The sequence below is a fragment of the Onychostruthus taczanowskii genome, unplaced genomic scaffold (genome assembly GCF_017590055.1).
Source record: "Onychostruthus taczanowskii isolate IOZ18803 unplaced genomic scaffold, ASM1759005v1 scaffold14, whole genome shotgun sequence".
Lineage (NCBI taxonomy): Eukaryota > Metazoa > Chordata > Aves > Passeriformes > Passeridae > Onychostruthus > Onychostruthus taczanowskii.
The window spans coordinates 5,592,246-5,617,455 of NW_024498573.1; the positions used below are offsets into that span (position 1 = coordinate 5,592,246).

Consider the following 25,210-nt stretch of genomic DNA (forward strand, 5'->3'; position numbering starts at 1 on the left):
TAACTGGTGGCTGACTGCAGGAATTTCCCCAAAAGGTAGTTTAAAATGGTTATAGATGCTGTCATTTCCCTGTCTCTGATATGGTAACTGTAATTCATTCAGCCCCTTCTTTCTGAGCATGTATTACCACAGACAGCCCCACCCTGCTATTACCACTGTGCCTGCTTGTTTTCCACCTCTACTCATGTAAATGTAATGTCAAATGCTCTTAGGAATCCTGAGCAGCCCTCCAGAATCACTTGTTCAAGTGACATTTCTGTAATAATAAGGAAAGAAAAAAGAGTTGTGTGAAATTAAATGGCACTCCTGTTGCCAAGCTGTTAAAATTATATGGCAATATGCTTCCAGTAGTTGTAAGAAATTAATATGTGGAGTGCTTACAAGCTTTACATCTACTAAATCTCAACAGGATATAAAATGCTATTTAAGTGACACAAATGTTACGGAGAAAAAAAAAAAAACAGCACCAAAGAGTGGAAGAAGAAACTAGATCCTTGTCTGCACTCTGATTCCTGGAGGCTGGATCTCTACAGCTGAGGAAGCCAGGTGGGAGATCCTTGGTGAAGTACTTGTGCACATATGTCAGCAGCTGCAGCTCTCCCTTCTGCCACCTCAGCAGACGAGGCTGGGCTCTAGCAGTGAGTCACTCCCTCCTGCAAGCAGTGGCTGGCAAACAGCTCAGCCAGCCCCCACTCTCTGTGCCACTGCCTTCTGACAGGACCAGCCAGAGCAGAGCAACTCACTGCAACTACTTTGCACTGCTTTATTATAATGCTGTTCAGGAAGACGTGCCTCAGACACCTGTCTGTAGATGATGAATTCATTTCTGAGTTTTCCCATGATGTGACTACTGTCATCCTCTTCTCACCACAACGGCAAATACAATATAAAACTTTGGATCTTCTATAGTGAGTGAAATCAGCATAATGAAAAGCCAGGCAGTGCCAGAAGTGCTGTCACTGCTCCATTCTGTGGGGCAGGACCAGGGTAAGGCGCTTTGGCAATCAGCACCAAGTTTAAGCAACAAACTTTTAAAACATCCACAAGTTTCCTGCAGATGCACAGAAAACTTGAGACCTCCTGGTTGTTCTCTAAGCTGCTTTGAAACGACAACAATTCATTTAATCCAGCAGCAGATCCTGGCACTATTTTTTTCTAAGTACAGTACATTTTGATAGCAACACAAGCGTGTGACACGAAACAGATTTGTTCAAGCTCACTGTGGTTCTGATGGGCTACACGCACCAAGAGGCAACTCAAAAAGAGCACAGAACTCAATTAATCAGGACAACAACACTGACTCAAAGGAATTTCAGCTCAACTTTGTGAAGAAAGAAGGAGCTCACAAAGGAAAAGTTCTTATTGCAAGTTGTACTGCTCAGCTTGGTCACTTCTCACACAGCTCTGAAGTATCAAAAGCTACCAAGGAGCCAAGGACAAAGAATTCCGGTTTTGCAACTATTTTAAATACAGCAAGCCTGCTTTAGAAAGAAAAGCCCCCACACAATATTCCAAATGGCCTTTTCCAGCAGACTGGAATTGTTAAATCAACACAGACAGAAAATACACACTTCTAACTACTTCTGGCACCTTGCAATTTGGAAAACTGCACACGGGATGAGGCAGCTTATTTGCAGAGCCTTTTCTCACAGTTCCCTTGGATCCTCCGAGCTTCCTTCACCCCTCTGCATCACCGGGCTCAGCAGGCGCCTTCCTCAGAAGGCACAGAGTGGCAGCTGCCGTGGGACACGGTGTCGATGCTCTGCCCTTGGGCCTGGGGGTGGATGGACACCTGCACGGCGATCTCCTGGCCCTGCTCGCTCAGGGAGCCATCGTCCGAGTCGCCGGCCGGGGACTCGCTGCGCTTCACCCGCGCGCTGCCGGGGAACAGCGCGGCCTGCGCCCCGCAGCCGGGGGGCTGCTTCTCCTCCTTGCCCGCCTCGTCGGGGTCGTCCACCCGCACGGCCTCGAAGATCTCCTCCATGAACGCCCTGCAGTTAAGGATCAGAGGCGGGAGGGGAATGCTCCTGGCGAGCTCTTCAATGTACCGAGCAAACTCCATGGTCTTAAACTGAGTGACTTTGGCCAGCTCGAGCGTTTTGGCAGATGTGATGATGGGGATACGCTTGGCTATCTCGAAAGCCTTCTGCAGCTTCTCGGCCCCTTCCGTCCGGAAGAACTCGTTGATGGCCTTCTCCGTTTTGCGGAGGTGGCTGCTCATCATGCACAGGCGGGTGATGTTCAAGATGAGGGTGATGGCAAAGGCAACGAGGCACACAATCATGTAGTAGATGCTCATGTCCCCTGAGGTGAAGATAACCCTCAGGGTGACTGTGTAGTACAAGGTCTCGTTATGATTAATGCCTGCACACGTGTACCGGCCCCGGTCAGCAAAGCTGACCTTTGTGATGTTGAGGGAATTATCGGCAATCCTCCACCGGTCATCTGCATAGAGGCAAGAAATAAACAGAGCTCAAGAAACAAAAATCCCAGGGTAAACATCTTCAGCAGTCAAAGCTTGGTAGTGAGCAGTCCACTTCTAGCATAGTAACAGTACACCAAGGACTGAAATGTCCTTTTCATGCTTGTGACACAGAAAACCATAACCCACTTACCCCTCATACTGCTTAATGGTAAATTATTCTGCATGCTTGCTACACTACTTTTACTTCCTCCTCTCATCTGCACTTTCCAGTGTGCTTCTGGTTCTTTCTGATAGGGATCCTAATTCTTAACCAGGGCTTCTCACCCTGTGTTAAAAGACGGTCCTCTATAAAGTCTAATTTTCCATACATTCAGAGTCAAAAGTCAAGTGACCCATGAAAAAGATCAGTCTGTAAATGGCTCTGTTGGCAAAAGAACCCAGAATTTTCTTGAGACAGTTTTCTGCTGAGCATGCAGTGCTGACAAGCAAAACCCAAGTAAAAGAGAAATCAATACAAGAAGCTTTATACAGCATTTGCTGTGCATTTATAACTTAGGGGGAAAACTGTTTTCATAACTCATTTCTGCTAATTACTCTGCTTTGAACTGTTTTCATAACTTATTCTTCTAATTACTCTACTTTGAACTAATCTCCAGATGGCATTATAACTACAAAAAGGTTACTGAATACTTAAGGCAGAAATATGGCCTCCAACAAGATCCTATCAATTAGTTCGATGACCTTCATTAATACTAAGAGAGAAAAACACATGTATCTCTAAAACATTTTTAAATTAAAAACTGCAGGGATAGAACTATAAGAGCCAATGGCTAGGAAAATATATCCCCCTTCAGTTCAAAAGGGTTAAATAGCATGAATTCCACCATTGGCCATTACATATTGTGTTACTTTCCACAATCCCACTGGTGCATAAACCAAAAAATAAATGTACTAAGTATGTTTTAAAACATATCCTGTAACAAAGTTAAAGCACAAACTGCCAGCTCAAAAGGTCACAAGTTGTGGAGAACTGTGTTAATTCATGCATTTGGAAAAATATCATTTCAACCAGAGGAATAATAAATAAACCCATCAGTTAGTATTGGGTAAGATGAAGACTCATTTCTTCTGTATGGAACACTGGGATGACTCTTGAACAACATCATTCTGTGAGGCACCAAAGCAGGATGGAACAGAAATACTCAGGTGTATTCCCATGCAACATTTCAGAGGGCAAAGGACTTTGTTTTGCTCTCTCCTTATCTCCCAATTGTAAAAATGTGAGGATAGGAAGAGAAAATTATAATAAAGTCCCAGGGCTTTTCCAATACTGTTTAAAAGGGGAATAATGGTGGACAGAAAACAGCAGGAAAACTCACCTTCATCTTTCTGTTCAAGCAGGTGTCCTCTGGAGTTATACCAAAGGATATGTTCATACTGGCTGATGTTCAGTTTACATTCAATTAAAATACTGCTCCCCTCTTTGGCTATGATATCATGGTGTGCTGGAGAACTCATTAAAGCTTGAGACACTGCATGAAGTGATGCATTGAAAGACCTAAAAGCAACTGTCCTGTTAAAAGCTACATTTTCCACGGTGAATCCAACTGAAAGAGCAGCACTAACAGTCAAAATTAACAGGCAATAGCTGAGCTTCATGGAAAGCTAGTGAAAATTCTTCTTTCATTTAATTTGGAGAAATGAGGTCATATGATATTAAGCTGTCTGTATTGCTCTGAGATAGGAGAGGAGCTCTTGATTTGTTCTGTGATGGAAAATGTCTGGGATCCAAATGCACTTTCAAGACCATCAATATTTGAAGTGGAAACTGGAAGTAAAACTGGAAAAAAAAAAGCAATAAGTTTATTAATGACTTCAAGGTTTCCATGTATTCAAATTTAATTTGCAATAAACAGATTTCAAATATGATAACATAAACTGTCAGCCGAGAGGTTCCAAACCAGAGCTTTGCTCAGAACACAGTGATAAAATGAGGGTAAGAAGGCATGAGCACAACCTCAGTCCACCATATGTTCATCTTCCCAACCAAATAAATAATCTCTGGAACAATAATCATTAAGGAGAAAAAGGTTTTACAAAAAGAACAAATTGTTCAGACTACTTGAAATGCACAATTATCTTTAAAAGTGGGTTCTGCATTTGTTACCAGAGAAAAAGTGCTTTCTTAATAGAGGAAGAAAAGCAAGAAAGAGGATGTAATTTCTGCCTCCCTCTCCAGCAATATCGAAGTGCTTTTAAGCCCTGGTTTTCTAAAGCCAGTCTTTCATTTACTACCCAGAGAAAAACCAAAGTGCACACACACACATCTGACTTTTAGCATTTACATCTACTTACTTGATTTTAGGGGCACACCTGATATTAGATGTCTAAATACTATATAATATGATTTAATTACTTGGGAAAAGTCTCCTGGTTGTTATCTACAGCCAGAAGAGGAAGTCCCTTTCTGAACAGCAGGACACTGATGTTTACACATATTTCCTTTTTTGCAATATCTCTTGTTGCTGCTGCATTTTCTAAGTCTGCTCCCTGTTATTCTTGTTTGTTTTACAATGAGCTCCTGTTGAAAATCTTTTAGTTTATGCTGCTTCATCTCAGCAGTCATATATTCTTCATTGTCTTCTCCACCCAAACTTCATAGAAATGTGAAAAAATTGTTTTGTCTAGGGACAGAAACTCTTCAAATTAATGTGCACAAAAGATATTTACAGACATTAGGATACAACTAATATTCTGTCTTTTGCACACAAGCCAGAATAAAACCAACTTGTAACAAAATGAGATGACACCGATAAGAGACAATCTGTAATCAATTTTCCTGGAAGTCTGATTCAAGAAAATTTCTTATCCAATATGTGTTCCCTGAAGTTATGATTCCATCTAGACAGCTCCAGAGCCTTAAAAAAACGTTTACGAAGTACAGAAGCCACAAGCTCAAATATTATCCTAAAAAATATCTCACTTCATATCACTGACTGTGTGACTTCGAATTTATCATCTTTTCTTCTACAAATAACAGATGTTAGTGGAAGGGAATTTCATAAATATCACAACACAAAGGGACCCACTGACTTAATAAATAATGCAGACACTTTTCATCCTTCTAGAATTACCAGATTAGCAGTTAACACTATCTAAAGCACTTCTGAAAAATAATGTAACACGCATAAAACCAGGTGATTTCTAGCAATTGTCTTTCATCACGGACAAACTAAGCATATTCAAAAGGGGGAATTCTGCTGATGTTATCCAGACTGGGAATTTTTTTCAGTGAAAGTTAATTTGTCGAAGGTCAAACCAGACTCCAGACTTGACATCTGATGAGAAATGTGTTATCTGACCGATTTCCATTTCTGTTGTGGCTATTGCCAAAACCAGTTTAACAAAGAAGGCAAAGAAGACAGCTGTGTCCAGCTCTCCTTCAGGCTTGACTAACCAACTCACCCACTGAATCCTGCAAGAGAAACTGGAAAACAGGCTCCCTACTTGTTTCTCTGTAAACAGCAATCCCTTCATCTGCCTTCTTCTATTTTTTTTTTAATCATTGGCCCCACTCTGTTTTCTATCATGCCTCTTGTCCTTTCATTTAAGATGAGACTAGTGCAGAGAACTCAATTATACCATTGTGCTGGAGGAGCTACTTTCCCACAGCTAAACAGTTAAAACCACTACCAAGGCCTCTTTCATTCCTGTTTTTCACCAGCTACACTTTAGGGAAAGCATTACTGAGTCCTGCTGCCTCTGAAGAGCATCCCATCCACAGCAACAGCACAGGTCTGAAAAAAAATAATACTAAGACTGCTGTTGATCAGCAACTATTCTTCTATTTGAGGGAGTGGATTTAACCTTCCATTTTTAGACCCCTGGTATTTTCAGAGTATTTCAGAGCCTGCAAAAGGCTGCTGACACTGACCTGCTTGCTTTGGCAACCTTGCAGACCCCACACAGACAGGCTATGGACTGGCAGTGGTTTGTGGACCACTGACATTTGGGTTGCTTTAAAGGTCTGTCACAGCTTGTGGTGGCAAGCGAGGTGCTGTGGTCCCAGACCTTCAGCAGACATCACCCTATGACCCAGCTGCCTTCAGATAAAAATGCAGTTTTGCATGCACCAGACTTGACTTCACAGTACCTGATGCAATTAAAACAGACCGCAGTTCTGCAGCAAACACAAACCCTCAACTTCACCCCTGAATCACAGGCACATTATAACTTCCAGTCTTCTAAAACAGTAACATCCCAACTGATACTTTAGATTTATTAGAGAATAATCCCAGTGCCTCTTGTACTTTGCCTGTGCTATTGTAATTTTAAATTATTAAATTTGAATTGTTAAGGTTTCCAAGCGTCTCTGACGTCTGTTCCTAAATGACATTAGGAATCTCACTCATTTATTTAACACAAGAAGTACTCAGCAACATTTTCCCTCATAAGAATAATTATCTTCAGTAATTGCATATGCTCTCCACTATACTTGCACTGAGCCTGCATAATGCATAAACCATTGGTGATGGGTCATTTAATTTTACTATTAAATTCTTCGAGGTCTGATTTATTAGAAATTGTTTGTCTTTTGGAAAAGCCATTATTGCTAAGCAGACAATGATCTCTCACTGCCGAGTACTGGGAACAATAAAATGATTTGCAAAATCCATATTCTTCGTCCACTGCACTTATGCAAAACAGCTGCTAAAGAACCCAAAAAGGATAAAGTGTGATCAGTGCCAACATCACAATTCTTCAACAAAGTGTTAAGCTCAATCAAGATGAAATGCGCCAGAATAGAAACTGGCTATTTTACAACTGAACCTGACGCTGAACTCAACACATTTAACCTTTATTAAACCATAAGTTGTAACAACAAATAGCAGTGGAAAGATAAAAATCTGTGATGCATGTGCTTGTATGAGTCATCCTTGGCTCCTACCCTGAAGAAGTGGATTTGTGTCTAACTTAGAGCACTCTAAGTAGTCCCACTGAGGTCAGTGGAAGCACTGATAGTACTTAAAATTACACACATTTATATGGCACTGCAAAATTGGGGCCCAAGAGGTTGCAAGTTATATGGTTTTACATTCACTGCTTATAACATCACTTCATACCTGGAGTAACGTGAGGCAATAAACCGAGACACACCTGACAGAGCACAGGCTGCAGACGTCTTGCAGAAATACCATTTGCAAGCCCCCTCTGACCCTCTGTCAAACATTTGGCAGAGCCCTGCAGACAGGAACTCTTGGGAAGTTTATGAACACAGCCAGCATGGTCTTGACAAGAGCCATTCGGGGTGCTCCAGCATGGGAGAGGCTGCAGGGAGGGCTCACCTTCTGCTGCCACCAGCCAAAGCTCTGCAGGGGAGTCCCACAGCCCAAGGGGTAAATCCACAGCACCCCAGGACCAGCCTCACTGCTGCCTGATGGGATTTTGTTGTTTTCCTGTGCACATCCCTTGGCTGCCTGACAGGACATGGTGTTTTGCTGTGCTTCTCCCTTGGGTGTGTGACACCTGTCACAGGCTAACTCGCCACGACACGGCATCGGCTGTGCACCAAAACAGGTTTTTTTGTCCTGTCAGCTAAAAACGACCAGGCACAAAGTTTCGCTTAATGCTACCCTGTCCTCACAGCCCCTGTATGCTACCAGTTCACTCGAGGAGAAGCCCTGGTCCCAGCTGGTGGTGGCAGTGGGACACAGGACCCGTAACATGACCACACTGCAGCCGAGGGCACGGGCCACGGCAGGTGACATCACGCGGGCTGGTGTCACTGGGACATGATGTCATGCCAGAAACACAAACAGAATATTCTGAGCTGGAAGAAAACCACACGGCTCATCCAGTCCAACTGTGGCCCTGCTCAGGACACCCCAACAGTCCCACTCCGTGCCGGGCAGCGCTGTCCGAACGGCCCCGGAGCTCCGCGATCCTCGGGCCCTGCCCACTCCTTGGGGAGCCTGGGCAGTGCCCAGCACCCTCTGGGGGAAGAACCCTTCCCTGATCTCCAACCTAAACCTCCCCTTACACAGCTCCAGCCGTTCCCAGGGTCCTGTCGCTGTAACACAGAGCAGAGATCCGAGCGGTCCCTCCCCGGCTCCTCGGGAGCTGCTGCAGACTCCGATGAGCTCTGCTCTCAGTCTCCAGTGCTCCGGCCTGACCAGACGAAGTGACCTCAACCACTCCTCCTGTGGCTTCCCCTCGAGGCCTTCCACCGCTTTCGCTGCCCTGCAAACCTGCCCCTACTGCCCCTATTTCCAGGCCAAAACAGCCACGCGGGACATGGCCCCGAGGCCTCCCCCTCCGCCGCTGCCCTCCGACCCCGACCTCGCCAGGTGAACCTGGCTGTACCGCCGCTCTCACCGGGACGAGGCTGCCCGGCCCGGCCTGGCCCGTCCCGCAGATCCGCCGCCGGCCCCGCCGCCCGGACGCGCTTCCCCGAGCTGAGGCCGCTTCCGGGGCAGCGCCGGGGCCGCTCTGCGCCGGCCTCGCTGCTCTCGGTCCGCCCGGAGCCGCGGGGGCCGCGCCGACCGCCGACGGTGAGGGACGGCACAGCGTGCGGGGCACAGCGAGCCCCGCGGGGAGGCGGGCGTTGGGGGCCGCTGTGGGGCAGGCGGGACCATGGCGGGGCGGTGTGGGCACCTGGCGGCTTCCTGGCGGCAGGAGCCCCACGGGGAGGTTTAGGGAACTTGGGGTGCCATATGGGACAGCCCCGTGTGGGGGTCATGGGACTTCGGGGGTCTCCCGGGTAAGCGAGGCACAGCGAGGCCTCCAGGGCTGCGGGATGGGGAGGGTGCCGGGGTGACCCGGGGGTCGCGGTAGTCGCTGTGGAGGATCCGGCAGATGGGGTGGCTGTCCCCAGCTTGCATCAGTGAGCGCCTGGCCGGGGACACAGCAGCGTCAGCCCAGCTTGATCCCGGGGACCCTGGCGTTCTCGGCTTGTCCCTGCCTGGCCCGCCAGTCACTTGAGCCGCAGCTGCTGCCAGAGGAGCCCGGGCGGGGACACGTGGGGCCCGAGAGCAGCGTGACAGCCCCGCTGCCGGCTCCCCGGCCCCGGCCCGCGGGCTGGGCGCTGCTGTGGCAGCCGGAGCTGGCCGCAGCTCCTGGGGGTGGCCGTGCCCTCATCCCCAGGTACAGGAGTGAGCCAGTCGCTGCCTCCCTGCCTGCTCAGCTCTCCGACTGCTGTCCCCATTTGTCTCCTGCGCTCCTCAAAGCAGCCATGCCAAGCGATTTGTTTTCACTTTTATTTTGGTAATGGATTTAATTATCTGAGGCCCTTTTGTACCTCCGTTTGTTTTTCAGAGTTAGCAAACTGGTTTATTTTCCTGTGGAGAGGGTGTGTCAGTTAGATAAAGCCACGTGTCCCTGTGGGACTTTAAACTTCCAAATATGCTATTTTTGAGTCAGACGTAATTTGGTGTACACACATGTGGGTACATGTGGCAACACTGTTGTGTTTAATTATTTAAAACACCAGCATGATGCTCTTGACCTCATGTCAAAGTGCGAGGGAGTGATTATTTTCTGTGCTTTGCTTTCTATGGATGTTTGTAGTCATGTCTGAGGAAGGCAGTGGGGAAAATCTGAAAGATGAAACCTCTTACAAAGCTGAAAATGAACAGAAGACAGAGGAACTTGGCTGCTCTGAGAGCAGTGAAGGAAGAGAACAAGAGACTGTGCCTGTGACTCGGAAAAGACCTGAACCCAAGCCCCCAAGCCAGCCTGCTGCCACAGAAAAGCCTGCAGGGGAAACCGTCAAGGTAAGCTCCTGTGCTTGCTCGGAAAGATTCACATTTCATGGCTTTGAGCACAGGAGAACTCTGAGCACAAGAGCCCCACTCCTTTCTGAAAATTCACATTGCTGTTTTCTGAAATGAAAAAGCTGCACAAAAGTCACATGTCACTGACTGCTTGTGTTCCTTTCCTCACTATAATGCCTGCATCAGTCTTGTGTTTTTCTTCATTAAAGGTCTCAGATCCTCCTGCAGTTCAGACAGGGTGGGGCTACTGGGGAAGCTGGGGGAAATCTCTTCTGTCAACTGCGTCTGCTACCGTAGCTACTGTAGGTAAGGCTCTTTCTGGTATTTGATAAATATTTTAATCAAGCTTTGTGTCTCAAGCTGGTGCTTTAGAACTTGTTTCTAGAGAAGAGGATTTCAGTTATAGCAGCCGTTATTGGAAAAATGTCAAGAGAATTGTTCAAGTAATGGGAAAAGCTTGAACCAAAAGGTACAGTGAGATTAAGGAGAAATTCACAGGCAGAATTACTTTCAGGTTTTTAAGGCGTTTGTGTAATTTTCACCTGGTATTATAAACTAGTATTCTGCTAGTATTTACAACTTTATTTAAAGGCTAAGATGAAACCTTGGTTCATTACATTAGTAGGTGAGCTGGGTAGAAGGACGTTTTAGTGCTAGTTAAATTGTTTTGAACAGAAAGAATCTTGAATAATAAAAAAGAATATGCAGCTCTAATCCTGTTTCTGTTCTTCTCTAGGTCAAGGTATTTCAAATGTCATAGAAAAAGCAGAAACAACCCTTGGGATCCCCAGTCCTAGTGAAATCTCATCAGAGTCTAAAGATGGTGCAAGAGGTCAGTTTTTGTACTGCATAAGAACAACCCTGGAATGTTTTTCACAACATAATGAGCCCCAAAATAACATCACCTTACTCTGCACCTTGCACCTTGAGACTGATGACAAAATGATTTAACTAATACTCTCTTGCTTCGTTCTGTTAGCTCTGAAAAGTAGAAGGGAAAATAATCTGAATTGTAGGCTTGCTCCTAGCTAATATTTGGTGTCTGTTGATTTTCTCCACTCTGTGTCTGACAGGATCTTTTTTCTTTTGGAAGTCAGGAAGTTAATTTTCTGCCTTCTAATGCAGGAAGTGAGAATCCTGCTGCCAGCAACGCTGATGCAGCTGATGATAGCAGCTCCTTCCCTATTGCTGGGGCTCTTGAAGTTTTATCAACCATCTCTACTGCTGTCCAAAGCACAGTGAGTGAGTTGGGAATACAGGAGAAAATGGGTTTAAGGGAGCTTTGGGGTTTTGGCCTTTAATCTGAAACATTGTAAGAAGAAACTTGATTTTGACATTTGTGGGATGCATGGTGATAAACTCTTCCAGCCTTCAAAAAAGCATTATGTTGGGCCTTACTTCTAACTGGCACCTAATGTGAAAGATGTTATGAATTTTGATAGTCCTGTATTGAATGTTGGTACCTAACAAAAAAATCCTAATGGTGGATTGTGCAGAGTGTGCATTTCTGTGCGTGTCACCTCTGTGCTCTGCCTTTCCTTTGGAGTAGTCAGCTAACTGCAGGGTCAGACTCATTCCTGGAGTATTTCCACTGATTTCCACAGAACTAGAGATGAAATCCATTCTCCTCTTCAAAAACCTATGTGAAACTAGCTCAGTTCGCTTGGAAATCAGCTTGCTCCTGTGACCAGGAGAAATGCACTTCAAAGGAAGCCATTACCCTTAGAAACTGCTTTTGTGATCTGCTGTCTTGTCAATTTTCCTGGGAATCTGAAAGAGCTGCAGATGGAAAGCTGGCTTCTATTTTTTGCTTTTAAGGCTTGAACAAAAGTTAGCAGTCAAAATCCACAGGTCTGCTGCTTTCTCATTGGAAGGATGAGAGCTGAATACTGCAATGTGCTGAGAACCAGCTTGTTCACAAACTAAAAAAATGTATCTCCCATCAGATTGCTGCAGCTGTCTGGGTGCTGTAATAAGCTGTTGGGTGATAATGTGTTGTAGCTCTTTCCATGTCCTGCTGCTCTCCTTGTGATGATTAGGGTTGAATTTAAGGTGACAAGGACCAATTTGGCTTTTATGTGAGTGCCCAGAGTAAGATTGCTGATAAAACCCTCCCAATTCAATTTCTTCTATTGTGTAATCTTCTCTGAGTTTTATGTGCTGTCTTTATCCAAATCTGATTCCTAGGGTAAAAGTGTTATTAGTGGAGGTCTGGATGCCTTGGAATTCATCGGCAAAAAGACAATGGATGTAATAGCTGAGGGAGACCCTGGATTCAAAAAAACAAAGGGCCTAATAAACAGAACCTCTACATTATCTCAGGTACAGCACTTCCCTAACAGCACCTCATTGGTTTCTCTCATCTCTTCTCCCTTCTTTTGTGGTCCTGTCATTAAGCAACCATTTTTTGCTATTGAGCCAAAAACCTTCTCCTCCTTTATTCTCTATCTCCTGGCACTGTCACGAGGCCTCTGCTTTTCTTTTTCAGGTCTTACGAGAAGCAAAGGAGAAAGAAGAGCAGCAGACAGCTACCGAGGTTACCATGGCTACTGAGAAGAAAGCCCATTATGGGTTACTGTTTGATGAGTTTCAGGGTCTTTCGCATCTGGAGGCCTTAGAGATGCTTTCCAGAGAGAGTGAATCAAAGGTAATGGCCTTGAGCATTTTGCTTTCTATTTTTGAGTTCAGCTGAGCAGGGGAAAAAAGATTTGAAATATATGTATATACATGTAAAATCAAGAGCTCAGAACTTGCTGTAAAATGATTACAGAACTTCACTTTGATCCTTGCATTAGGATCTGGTGTTTACCTTGGGAGCAGTTTGTCCTGTCCTCACCTCCTAAAGCCATTCCCTTTACCCCAGCCAGTCTCTGTTATTGCAGTTCTGTTCCTACAACTTCTCACAAGTTACTCTCCTCACACCTGCTGGTTTGCTACCTTGGCCTGCATTTTCCATCCTGTTGGATTGATTTATTGATTCTCTCTTTGGCTGTGCTGCCCCTAACCAGGTGAAAGCAGTTCTGAATGCCCTCTCTGGAGAGAAGCTGGACACACTGAAGGAAGAAATGGAACAACTCAAAGAAGCATTTTCTTTGCCTGAATTCTTTGAAGAAGAAGAGGAAGAAAAGAAGGGTAAGAGAGCCCCAGGTTCTGAGAAGAGAAGCTGGTCCTAGTGCAGAACCAGCCAGCCCTGATCAGTAGCAATGGGCATGATGCCAAATTTAAATTATTCTTTAGCTGGATGTTTAATCCTAAAGCCATCTCTGTCCAAGGGCATGGCAGGTAGCAACACCCTTCACCTCTGAGAAGCTGTGCTGTAATTTTGTAGTAGGAATGATTTCTTGCCAGAGCAGGGTTAGAGTTGTTTGACTCATGGGCAGATCATACAACTGACCCTGAGCCAAGATGCTTATTCAGAGAGAAAGTGGGTTTCCTTGACCAGGAGGGGAAAACTGTGAACAGAGTTGTCCAACATGTGGGAGAGCAAAAAGCCTTTTTATTTGTTTTTTGAATGAGAGTTAGTCACACAGAGCAAAAGATTCAGAGGTACCTTCACACACAAGAGCCCTGATTCTTGAGAATTACATGGATTTAAATGTAAATTTCTTGCATTGCTTTTACCTAAACGCTCATCAGGGAGGGCTTACACACCTGCACTTGCTATCATTCAACATTTAATGTATCTTTTATATTTGCACATAATGGATCTCACATCTGCTGTGCCATATATAATAGGAGAACCATAGGCTCTAAGTGATATTTCAGACTCTCCAAGGTGATGTGCAAGTTAGTGTGTTATAAAAGGCTGCCTGTACAAAAAATAAAAAATAAGAAAAAGGAGTTACCTTAGCTACAAAACCAGAATTGAGAAAGCAGGAACTAACCTTCAGGCACTGATGTCTCCACCTTTGCAGAACTTACCTTAGAAATTGTATTTGAAAAGACTGGGTTTGATGCGTTCTTGCCTGAGGTGATGATTCAAAGAGAAATAAAGGAAACAGTTGACAGACTTGTGTAGAACTAATTGTGCATTGAAGTGCTGCTTATTCCTGAATCTGTCCTTTGTGCGAATTCTTTAACCTTTCCTGTCCTTTAGGAGATGAAGAGTTCACAAAAGAAGTAACAGAGTTGTTTTCAGAATTGCACATCTCCTCCACGCCAGGCAAAGTGATCACGGTGAGTTATTTTCCATATTCTAAAAGCTGGAGAGTTTCCTCACAGGAAGGGCTTCTCTTCACCTGCGTTGCTTGTGAAAATACCAACTGCATGAAAACAAGCCATAGTTTACATCTTTTGGCAATGGTAAGCAAAGGAGATGAGCCTTTAACTTTATGGGGCAGAATCATGTGAGCCTTCAGCCACCACGGTGAAAAAACCTACAGTCGTGAACTGAAGGCCTGCTCTTGGTACAAAGCACCTCGTTTTACTATGTTCAGGAGCTGGTGTGAGAAAGATTCATCTTTTTTGCCATCATTTCACTACCCTTCAGATCCACCAAGTGGCAGCAGCATTCTGCAGACATGCTTTTAAAGCACCTCTGATAGTTTGATCTTGTTGGTAAACTCCAGCCCCTGGTGCTAGAGAAACAAATGCCCTCAACTGCATCAGTGCAGCCAAACTTCTGCAAAATCCTGAAGGCATTGGGCTGATTTGTCCTGGTTCTTCTCACAAGCTCAAAAGGAGTTGTAGCTGCTTCTTTCCTTGGGAGAGAGCCAATATTCCATTGGCTTGTGGTGTGCAAGGGGGCTTCATTCCAGTCATTAAATATTATGACATATCTTGCTCTAGGTGAGGACATCTGCTCATGAGTGGATAGCACGATTCAACAGCAGTTTTCCTAAAGAAGAAAAAGAAAATGAAGAAAACCAAGAAGAAGAATCCAGAGATGGTGACCAGGATGCTAAGAAATCAGTAGAGGTAACTGGGTAATCAAGGGAAAGAATATCTGCCTGCAGAGTGTTTATCTGGCTGCTGAGTTACAGTTGTGACTCACAGGGTTTATGGGTTTCTATTTCTGTGTGGGTTCTGAGATCTGAAAGGGCAGTGATAGTATGCTGTGTGATTGACTTGTTTTAAATAATAAAAGCTGCTATTTTTTGTGTTGTATGCAGAATTTTTGTCACTCTTGCAGGATATTCATGCATTTGCCATAAGAAGCCTGGCAGAACTGACTGCCTGCTCCATTGAAATGTTTCACAAAACTGCAGCTTTGTTTCTCTATGGTCAGAAACAGGAAGTGACAGCCACAGACAGAGCCAAGTCCCTGTCACAGTGAGTGCATCTCTCAGTAAATGGATAGCGTATAATTACTGATTAAACTGTCTAATAATTCTTTGGAAATCCATACAATGCAAGGCTCTTGAATTCTGCATAGGTGTTTAAATTTGGGAATTGGGCAAATTTGTGATGGGTGGCATCATTATCTTCCAGCAGAACTCAGCTGTCTCTTTCCAGCTTAAGGGCATTTCTTGATAAGAAAGAGGAAACTCTTCTTGAAAGCTTTGTGTAGCCTAGAAGGATATTTGCATTAAGCTTATGCTAATCAGTAGGCAGAGATTTAAAACATGACAAAACAGGTGCACAAAGTGATTCCTGATTACCTCTTTGTTAATCATTTAGTATGCTTGGTACATGAGATGGCAAAATTACTGCACAGGACACACTTGGCATGTGTCTGAAATGTGCAGTACTTTCTAATTCAGAAAATGACACTTGCCTGTAAAAAAAAAAGCAAGTTAGTACTGTTCCTTCTGGAATGGATGTGTGTCCTCTGAGTGCTCTTTAAGATCTTCTGCTTTAATTATTTATTTCCCCATTTTTTCCCTCTCTATTTTATTTGGGAAACTTCTGAATCTTCATACACCATTTATATCAATCTTGGTTTAATTTAACTTGGTAAGCATAGAAATAGGGCATTTATATTTTGGAGGAATGCTGAAAGAATCTTAATCTTGTGGACTGTGTTTCCCTCATTGTTTTCCCTGTCTACTTCCACAGACTGACTATCATGCTGTGTAAAGAACTGTCAGCTTTCTCTAAAGAGTTCACAACATGCTTAACGACTGCAGGGGTAAGAGTTACACCACAGTTCTTAGGAATGAGATGTGCTTATTTGATAACAGCCTTGGGATCTTTGCCAGGAACTTCTTTTTGTTTTTGCATGTTTACATATGCAGTTTTTAAGCTGTGAACTGATCTTTTAGGTCAGGGTTCCTCAGACTGTGGCATCTGAGCTTTTGAGAGCCTGGCACAGAGTGGGGGTGGGAATTGATGCTCACAGTGCTAAGGAGAAAGAGGCAAATAAAGTTTGTGATCCTGTTGTGGATTTTCCAAAGCACTCAGGTGTTCCTGAAGACGGTATCAGCATCTGTGTATTCTCCACTTGTCCCCAGTTCATTTGAAGATGTGATGTGTATTCATACCCAACCTGTGCTGGGCACATGCAGGTTATTTTGTTCTTATTTGCATGCTCCAGGGCTGCCAAGCTCGTGGCTTAGCTTTCCTCTAGGTAAGGGAGCAGTTGTGGTTTTAAACTTACTGAGGGTTTAGCTTTACCTTGCTTGAAAAAATGTGATCAAATTTTCAATCAGGATAATATATGTCTGATCTCTGCAGGTCAAAGAGAAAGCAGATGTGCTTAATCCCTTAATCACTGGAGTGTTTTTGGAGGTCAGTTATGCTAACGTTAAAACTTTAAGCTAATACTTTAAAAATAGATGTGCTGGTTCTTCTACTTTAGGATCCTTATGCATGCCAAGTTCTCTAACCCATGGTCTAAAATTGTGCTTACCTGTCTGATAACTTGAAAGTTTTGATAAATGTCTGTAGATTTGCACAAAAGATGAGTTACTTAGTGACGAGTGAGGAGCTCACAGTTGTGATGGGTCAGGAGACACATATTAAATTCAGCAGTCTGGCTTTTTAGAATTTAAATGTCCAAAGTCAAATCTTAGACAAGTTCAGAAATTAGCATACAGGACTCCTAACACTTCCCTACTGTTAAATTGGTTCTCAAGCTTTCAGAGCTCTGAGGTGTGGTAGGAAGGGGGTGTTTCATGTTCACGTGTTCTTCCTTCCTGCCACAGCATGCTATGCTTCACTTAGAAATAAACACTTTTCTGCTCTTACTGAGAACAGTATTCTGCATTTGGATTGAAACTGATCTTGTCTGGCAGTCTTTAAGCCATTTGCTTTTTTTTGCCTACTGGCATAAAGCCCCTCAAAAACTTGACATAAAATTGATTTCTAGAATGAAGCCTTTAAAATCCAGCAAGCATTAGGCTTCTGGTTTTTCTGTGCAATAATCAATGCTGTTTGAAATGAGTATGTGGTGAGTAAAGCTGATTGTTAGCATGGCTATTCATGTGTGTATTTTGATTTTTTTTTCACAGGCTTCAAACAGTGCTTCCTATATCCAAGATGCCTTCCAGCTCTTGCTGCCTGTACTGCAGATCTCTCTTATTGAGGCTAGAACGGAACTATCACAGTAATAAAAATCCTTCTAATTAAGAACTTTTTGACCTTCCCACTTCGTAGTTTCCATGCTGGAGAATGATGTAATGGCTCTTATTAAAGGGAAAAAGATGAACTCTGCTCACTGCTGCTGCAAGAATGGTGATTAAGTGCAGTCTGGCAATGACAGCTCTTACAGCACACTGAGAGATGTGATTAGCATAGTCCAGGCTGGTGGACAACGTGACAGACTTAAAGTGCAGATTGCTCCTCTGTTTCATGGACTGTCTGTGTCTTTTCACTGAAATCTCTCTGCTGTATGTGTTAACAAGCTCTTTATGTTCACAGTCCAGAGAGCTTCTCCAGTGCTGAAGAGAGGAGTAGCAGCTGGCTAGTTAGTTAGCTAAAATCATGGTGTGATTTTTAAGTCAGTCATAATTGGGTTCCTGATAGCTCTGCATTCCTGTTGAAGTGAATATTAGATAGGAAGTGCAAGAAGAGGCAAATTTTTGTCATTATGAACCTTGCAGTTCCTAGACTGGGCAGAATAGAGCAGAGAGAATTCCTGATCAAGCTGTTGCTGAAGAGAAGCTCAGCTTCCTGAAGATGTCTGTACTGACTCAGGGATGTGGGACAGGGACTCTCACCAGGGGGCTGTTTCTCATTCTCTCATCCTGTGCTTGCTTCAGCACGGGCTGGGAAAATGCTGATCTGCCCCTGAGAATGCAGGTACTTGGCTTTATAGCAATAAATGAGAACTGACTAAAAGGGATTGACTCGTGTTTGGGCACTTTAATGAGAGAATTCAGCAGGAGGATTCCCATTTTTCAGTGCAGCTTGACACGTCAGCCACAGACTGTTCACAGACTCACATACTGCTTGTCTTCTCTTTCTGTGGAAAAACACTATAACGCAATGCTCCTTCTTGGAAGGTGTCTATTAAAGTAGGGAGAGAGGCAGCAATTTGGTTCTGTTAGTAGGAGTCCTAATTTGCCTCAGAAGCTGCTCCATGTATGGTATCTGTTTCTTTGTGCTGTGCAAGTTCCCTGCTTTGTTCCTTTATCTTTTGAGCCTGCCCATGGGGAGGCAGCAGCCTCTGTTGGAATCACAAGAGCAGAAATGCACAGCTGAAATGGAATTTCAAGAAGTCCATAATAGCTAATCAGAGGTGACTGAGTGTCACACCTGCCTCTGCACTTGCTCATTGGTAACAATGATGCTCAAATCCCCTTTTGAAAATCCTCTGGGTTTTAGCAGGTCTTGCACATCTCTGCTGTACTGAAGGCTTAGAACATTCCTCTGCTCTAGTTGTGCAGAAGAGAAGTGTTTTTTTGTATTAGAATACCTTTTGGCTAATGCTTTGATTTTATATATATATATATGGAAAAGAAACCTGCCTTAGTCATGGTTAGACTGATCAGATCTCAAAAGTAAAGCTTTTTCTGGCATCTTAAAACTGGACTTGAAAGGAGTGTGTCCGGGGTAAAAAAATCTGCACTACAATAAAATCTGTATTTTTTTCTTCTTTTGGTTGACAGCATTATTAAATAAAGGATTTGTTTTGACAACTGTTTCATTTAACAGCTATTGAGATAGCAGGGGGCACAAATTAAATAAAAGAACTGTGGGGTTTTTCTCAGCCCTAATTGTGTTTTTTGGGGCAGAGCTGGGTGCAGCTCTGGGGCCAGGACAGCTGGGGTTTTTCTCATGGCAGGAAGCAATGCTTTGAACCCAGGCTGGGGAGTGAGAGCTCCCACAGATGAGCTCCCAGTTCCTGTGCCAGTGCAAAAAGGCAGCTTTGCTCCTGCCCAAAAGCCAAAATGTACAGGAATGTCAGAAGAGAAGAAATAAAAGGTAATGGAGTTTTATGAAGCAGCAGCTGCTTTTCTGCAGATAAATTCTACTGACCTGCAGTGCTTTAGTGTAGAGTAGTTTAATAATTAAAGGAAATGAGGTGATTTTTTTTTAACATGCAGACAGTAATTCCTTCAGTCATGTGCCCTCCTGGATTTTGTTATATCAGCCAATAATCAAACGTGCACCAGCTTCATTTGTGTGCCAGTGCAAGGGCTGCAATAGACAACAAAAACAGTTCCATGGCTGCTGAAATCTTTGTACCCAAAGAATTCATCAGAATTCAGCATCCAACTGTCTGGAGGTCTTCCTGCTTGGCCTTGCCTTCTGTGTGAACCTAATGATAGCTGACAGTAATTTGAACACTTCTGGTAGTGTTTGGGGGGGTGAGAGGTGGCTGAGAATAGATAAGAGTCAGCTAAGATGCTGGCAGTGACTTGGAGGGGAAAAAGCCTTCCACAATTGTTTTCTTGGGAGTGATTCTGTTAGTTGCAGCTGTAAAAATTGCTTCCTGGCAGCTGCTGTGGAAAGGTTTAAAACATAAAAAAGGCTTGGGCTTCCCAATAGGCTTTGGGATGTGCTCCCAGGCAACCACCTTCCCAGGGACTCCATTTCCATTATTAAAACACACATGGTCAGTAGCAGCAGAACCTCTGGCAGGATGAGCAGTTGTCCTGGTTTGGAAGAAGCAGCAGCTATGCTGCCACTGGTGGCCCTGACTAAAGGGACACCTGTCCCAGGTCACCCACAATACAAATTAAAGGCTCTGACTCAGAGGCAGGAATGGGGGAGCTCGTGGCAGGAGGAGGGCTCTGCCATTTCCTTCTCAGGTGTGTTCATTGAATCCAAAATAAAGAGTGGTCTGTGATCTTGTGGCCTAAGCAGAGATGGGTGTTCCGTAGTCCAAGGCTCCTTGGCACAGAAACAGAGGACAAAAGTGGCTGTACTGTGCTAGTCCATGTTTTCTGGGAGTCTCCTGTGACAGCAGCTCGAGGTTACCATGCACTGGTGCTTTGGGTGCTGGCTAGCAGGTTGCTTTCCCTCCTTCAAGGGCAGCTTTGTGCCCACTGCAGGGTGAGGCCAGAGCCTGTGCAGTCTGGGGGCTGGCACCTACAAGTGTCCCTGGCTGCCACTCTGCTGTCCTGCTGCAGGGAGGTGCTGGTGGCTGCAGCCTGGCCTGCTGGTCAGGATGGTCCTGGTTCTGTGGGTGTCACTTTGTGTCCCCGTGTCCAGAGAGCAATGGCAGGGCTATCCCCTGGGCTGTTCTCACTGGAGGATGCTGGAGGCATCAGAGACTGAGAGCCCAGCTGGGGCTGGCAGGGAGTGAGCAATGTGTTTAAAATAAGTTTGAGTTTGGTATTTGTGGGGGAGGATCCTCCTAAGGTGGCAGGAGCTGCTCAGAGGTGTGGGTCGGATGCCTGTGCTGATCCCAACACCAAACAGATCCCAACACCCTGGATCTGTTTTCAGGGTATTCAGGGTGCTCCACATGCACATCTCCAGCATCTCAAATTCCCTGGCTGCACCAGCCTGGTGGCTGTGCCATGCTGGGATCCTGCTGTGCCATCCCAGATGGGATTGCTGCCAGCGTTTATCCCAAGACCAAGTGCTGGCAGCAGGAGTTCCCTGAGTGATTTGTATGTGAGCTGGAGCCTCTCTGTAAGAGATCAGAGCCACTGATTATAAACTGGGCAGTGACAGGGACTCTGACACCAGCTTGGCTGAGCTCCTCCAGGGTTTATCCGCCCTGGACATTAAAACCCATCCCTCATTTCTGACCTAAACCTGTTAATGGGACCCTTGCTCTGTGTTTGGGGCCAGTGCAGGCTGTGGTGGAGCAGGTCTGGGGCAGAAATAGCCAGGTTTTGGGACAAGTGACTCCTGCAGAGCTGCTTCCTCCCTGCATGGGTTACCCAGAGTTAGGTTCACTCTGTTGGAGGGGGCTCCAAAACCCTGCAATTACTGTAAATGAAAGTCAAATGATTGTGGGAGCAACTTTGTTGTAGAGTTGAAGGCATTAAATGGGACAAATCTTATGGGAGAGCTAATTCCTTTTATTACGTGGGGAAAACAAATTAGCTGGGTACACAAGCCCTTTCTGACACTATTGTTACTGTTATTATCCCTTACTGGTGCTGTTAGAAATGAGGGCATTGCATTAGAGGGAAGGCACATTATGCAAGTGTTTAGACCTGCTGGTAACTGCTCTCTGCTGACAGGTATTTACTTAATGATATGTTGGAGTGAAAGCCAGCAGCAAGGACAAGCTTTGGAGGGAGATGGAAGTGCTGGGCTCTGTCTGGTCCAGCCTTGCCTGGACCTCCTGGAGCTGCCTGACACCTCCCACCCACAGCAGGCATCCCCCAAAGCCCCTTTCTGTACTTCCAGCAGGGTCCTGACTGTAGCACATTCCCAGACTGCATCCCCAGTGCTCTCCCTGGTCCCAGGCCTGTTCCCATGGATCTGCAGCCTCCAGAGCTGCCCTGACTTGCTTGCAAAAAGTCTTTGTGCTCCTGCCTGTGCTGGAGGCAATGCCTGGTGTGGGTACCAGTGGGACTGGTCACGTTTCCGGTGTCATGTGCTGTCCATGACGGATGGCAGAGCCAGTTTTTCTGCTCCAAAAGTGGGACTGGGGAGGAGACCGCAACCCTCAAATACCCTGAGCCCCGGCTGCTGCCAGCCAGGCATCGAGGAGATCACTTCTTTTTCAGCTCCAGGTAAGGTGCTTCCCTTTCTCCCTTATGCCATCCAGGGAACTGACAGACTCACGGTGTATTTTACAGGCTGGAGAAGCAGAGCAGGACAGCGGGGTGAATGAGGGTGCAGCAGGAGCGCCCCTGGGGCAGCTCGTGCTCCATGTGCTCTTGGGGATGGCAATGGGGGGCTGAGCTTTGTGGGAAGGACTTCAGTCCCCTGGCTGAGATGGGAGTGGGCTCACTGTGAGCTGGTTGTGCCTGGGGGGATAAGGCTACTTGGGCTTCTTCTAGAAGGGTGTGAATACCCAGGTTTGCTGTTAGCCAGAGGTCTGGTCCAGCTGCACCTCATGTCCAGCTTGGCTGTGGACAATTGCAGCTGCTCCCTGGGACCATCAGCTGCTCTCTGTGTTTTGCTGGTTTGTCTGCCTGGGCTTTAGGAAACCAGCTCATCTGGGGCAGGCAAACCTGCCTGCATGAAATGTGAGGCTCCAGAGGAACAGGCAAAACCAGATCTGCTGGTCCGGGGTGGGATGGAAGAGGAAAAAGCTGAGGGTTGGCATGGAGGCAGCACCCACGGAGGCAGCACCTACAGCAGGGGCTGCACCCACGGCAGGGGCTGCACAGAGGGCTGGGTGGCACCCCCAGACAGGAGCTTGCAGAGCCCACCCCATCTCTTGGAAATCAGCAGGGTTGGTCCCCAGGGACCGAGGTAGCAGTGCAGGGGGGGATTAAAGGGGTTTAAACCCCCACAGAGGCATTTCTTGGCATGTGTTGGGGCAGAGCCATCCCTTCCCAGCCCTGGCTGCTGCACTTCGGTCTGGTTGTCCATCTCCTGGTGCAAAGCTCCATGTCCACTTCTGTGCCTTGCCTATCTGTACCCATCTGTACCCTGTGCCTTCCCTAACTGCTCCCCTCTGGCAGTGAAGGCACGCGGCAGAGGAATCCTCACGGATTCGGGGCTGGGCACACCATGGGAGCCATGGGGCAGCTTTGGTGAGCAGGACCTGGGGCCAGAGCGTCACCTGCACCTTCTCCCATCCCTTCCCAGGGCTGCCTTTTCTTATGTTAATGTTTGATTATTTTTAATGATTTTAGATTAAAATGTGATTATTTTCAATTAGTGGTTGCACTTCTTAATTACGGAGATGAATTAGATTGCTGTTCATTATTAATTAGATTTTAACTTTGCACTGATTACATCTTCTATCAGTCACTTCCCACACTCCTTTCCTTCCCATCCAAACTCCCTCTCCTCCTGTGCCACCCCAAACCCCACTGCTTCCTGCTCCCCTGCAGCATCCTGGGGGTTTAAAAACCTGCTTAGAAAATACAAATCAATGTTATCGGCTCAGAGGCTGCAACTGGCTCCTTCAAATGGCCAATAACACCAACCAGATGATGTCATTTTGTGGCTAAAAACAATTAAAAGGAAGCATTAATATTCTGCCTCCCTCCAACACTGGCTGGAAGAGAAACTATTTCCTAATTACCTGCTGTCACAGGGGTGGATCTGCTCTTCCCAGTGAGCAGAAGGGACCTGATCCCTTCATCCCTGCTGCCCTATTTGTGTATGAGAGGGAGGGTTTGACCTGCCCAGGCAATTTCTTAGGCTTTGTTTGGGTCTCCTATTTTTAAAGCAAGCTATTTTCTTGCCTTTCTTTCTTCTGTCACATTTCAGGCACCTAATCAATGCTTGGGAGTTTTCTTACCCTTGCTCTTAGCTTCTTCTCTGCTTGCTGCTGTCTCCATCTCCCTCTCTGCCATCACCTCAGGGAAGGTGTCCTTTCTGCTGGGGATTTCTAGGAGCTCCACACCTGCTCTTTATTGTTTCTTTTGAATTTAAATTGAAATACTTCTGTAATTTGCACCTGCTCATGATGGGGGGTTAAGACACACATTTGCCCTGATATTTCTCTGCCTCCATCACTCTCCACTTGCTGCTTTCCTGGGCAGAGGGGGCTGCCTGGGTGGGCACGAGGTCTGGTCCTTTTGGTTTTGGTCTCATCCACAGATTGTCTGATCTCCTTCCCTGCTGTTTTAGGGGGTAGGAATTACACAGAGCCTCTGTAAAAACTGAATGTTCCAGGGAGGTGTTTTCATCCCTGAAAAACTCACCTTCCTCCACCCTCTTGTTGCTCCTTCAGGTCCTCTCTGGTCCCTAGGTGTGACTGTCTCGTGCCCCAGAGCTCTCTGGCTTTGGTGAAATGTCGACAATCCTGAAATGTGAGTGTTTGGTGTGGGCCCAGGGGCACCTGCAGGGTGTGTGTGTGCTGGATGCTGCACGCTGGCAGTGAACCTTCCTCTGTGCCCTGCTATAGGGTTTGGACGGGAAGACAAGGAGAAAGAGGAGGACAAAAAAGAGAAGGAAGAAAAGGAGAAGGAAAAGACTGAGGGAGAAAAAGAGAAGGAGAAGCAGAAGAGGAGGAAGAAGGAAGAAGAAAAGGTAGGGGAATGACGGAGTTTTCTGCAGAACCATTTACATCCTGGGAAGCCACATCTGACCCATGGCAAACCCACACCTGTAGCAGATGGAGCTATGCTGCCCACAGCCTATAAATCACCATGTCCATGGCTTTTCCACTGAGAGACAGCTGTCTCTTTGCTCCCAGCATTCCTAGTTAAATCTCCCTCCTTTTTCTCTCCAAATGGGGTGCTGGTGTGGACAGTGATGCTGCCTGCACTGCACACACTGCAATCCTTGCTCTTGGCTCTGGAGAGCTCTGTGGTGCCATGGTCACACGTGGTCCCACAGCAGCACCGGTGGTGCCAAGCCTGCTCTAGATACCCACAGGACCAGGAGTTTCTCTGACTCCTGACTCTGAACTGCCAGAGTTCCCAGGGTTCCCAGTGATGCTTTTCCCTCTCTCTTCACCCCAGCAGGGAGATGGGGAAGAGGACAGGAGCAGCAGCAGCTCTGACAGTGACTCGGAGGAGGTAACATCACCCCAGCTCTGTGCTGGGGCCTGGCTCCCCCTTGCACCCCAGCCCTGTGGGGTTTGCACCTACAAACC

At 45.8% G+C, this 25,210-nt stretch overlaps 2 protein-coding genes across 3 annotated transcripts; one reads left to right on the forward strand and one right to left on the reverse strand.

Annotated features, from left to right (window-relative positions):
* Positions 1-1,444: 1,444 nt before the first annotated feature.
* On the reverse strand, positions 1,445-8,874 carry MFAP3 (microfibril associated protein 3). Of its 2 annotated transcripts, none has more exons than XM_041397572.1 (3): positions 8,801-8,874; positions 3,805-4,265; positions 1,445-2,445 (listed from the first exon to the last, which is right to left on the reverse strand). In XM_041397572.1, the coding sequence occupies exons 2-3, from the start codon at positions 4,082-4,084 to the stop codon at positions 1,700-1,702; spliced, it is 1,026 nt and encodes a 341-aa protein (XP_041253506.1). In that variant the 5' UTR covers positions 4,085-4,265; positions 8,801-8,874; the 3' UTR covers positions 1,445-1,699. The 2 variants fall into 2 exon arrangements, with proteins under 2 accessions (XP_041253506.1, XP_041253507.1); XM_041397573.1 differs by lacking the exon at positions 8,801-8,874 and adding an exon at positions 8,466-8,777.
* On the forward strand, positions 8,857-19,288 carry FAM114A2 (family with sequence similarity 114 member A2). Its single transcript, XM_041397571.1, has 14 exons — positions 8,857-8,976; positions 9,992-10,197; positions 10,407-10,503; positions 10,934-11,029; positions 11,323-11,435; positions 12,385-12,519; positions 12,686-12,844; positions 13,206-13,329; positions 14,294-14,373; positions 14,986-15,114; positions 15,329-15,468; positions 16,195-16,267; positions 16,813-16,866; positions 17,589-19,288. Exons 2-14 carry the CDS (start codon positions 9,994-9,996, stop codon positions 17,685-17,687), a joined length of 1,503 nt encoding a protein of 500 aa, XP_041253505.1. The 5' UTR covers positions 8,857-8,976; positions 9,992-9,993; the 3' UTR covers positions 17,688-19,288.
* The last annotated feature ends 5,922 nt before the right edge of the window (positions 19,289-25,210 follow it).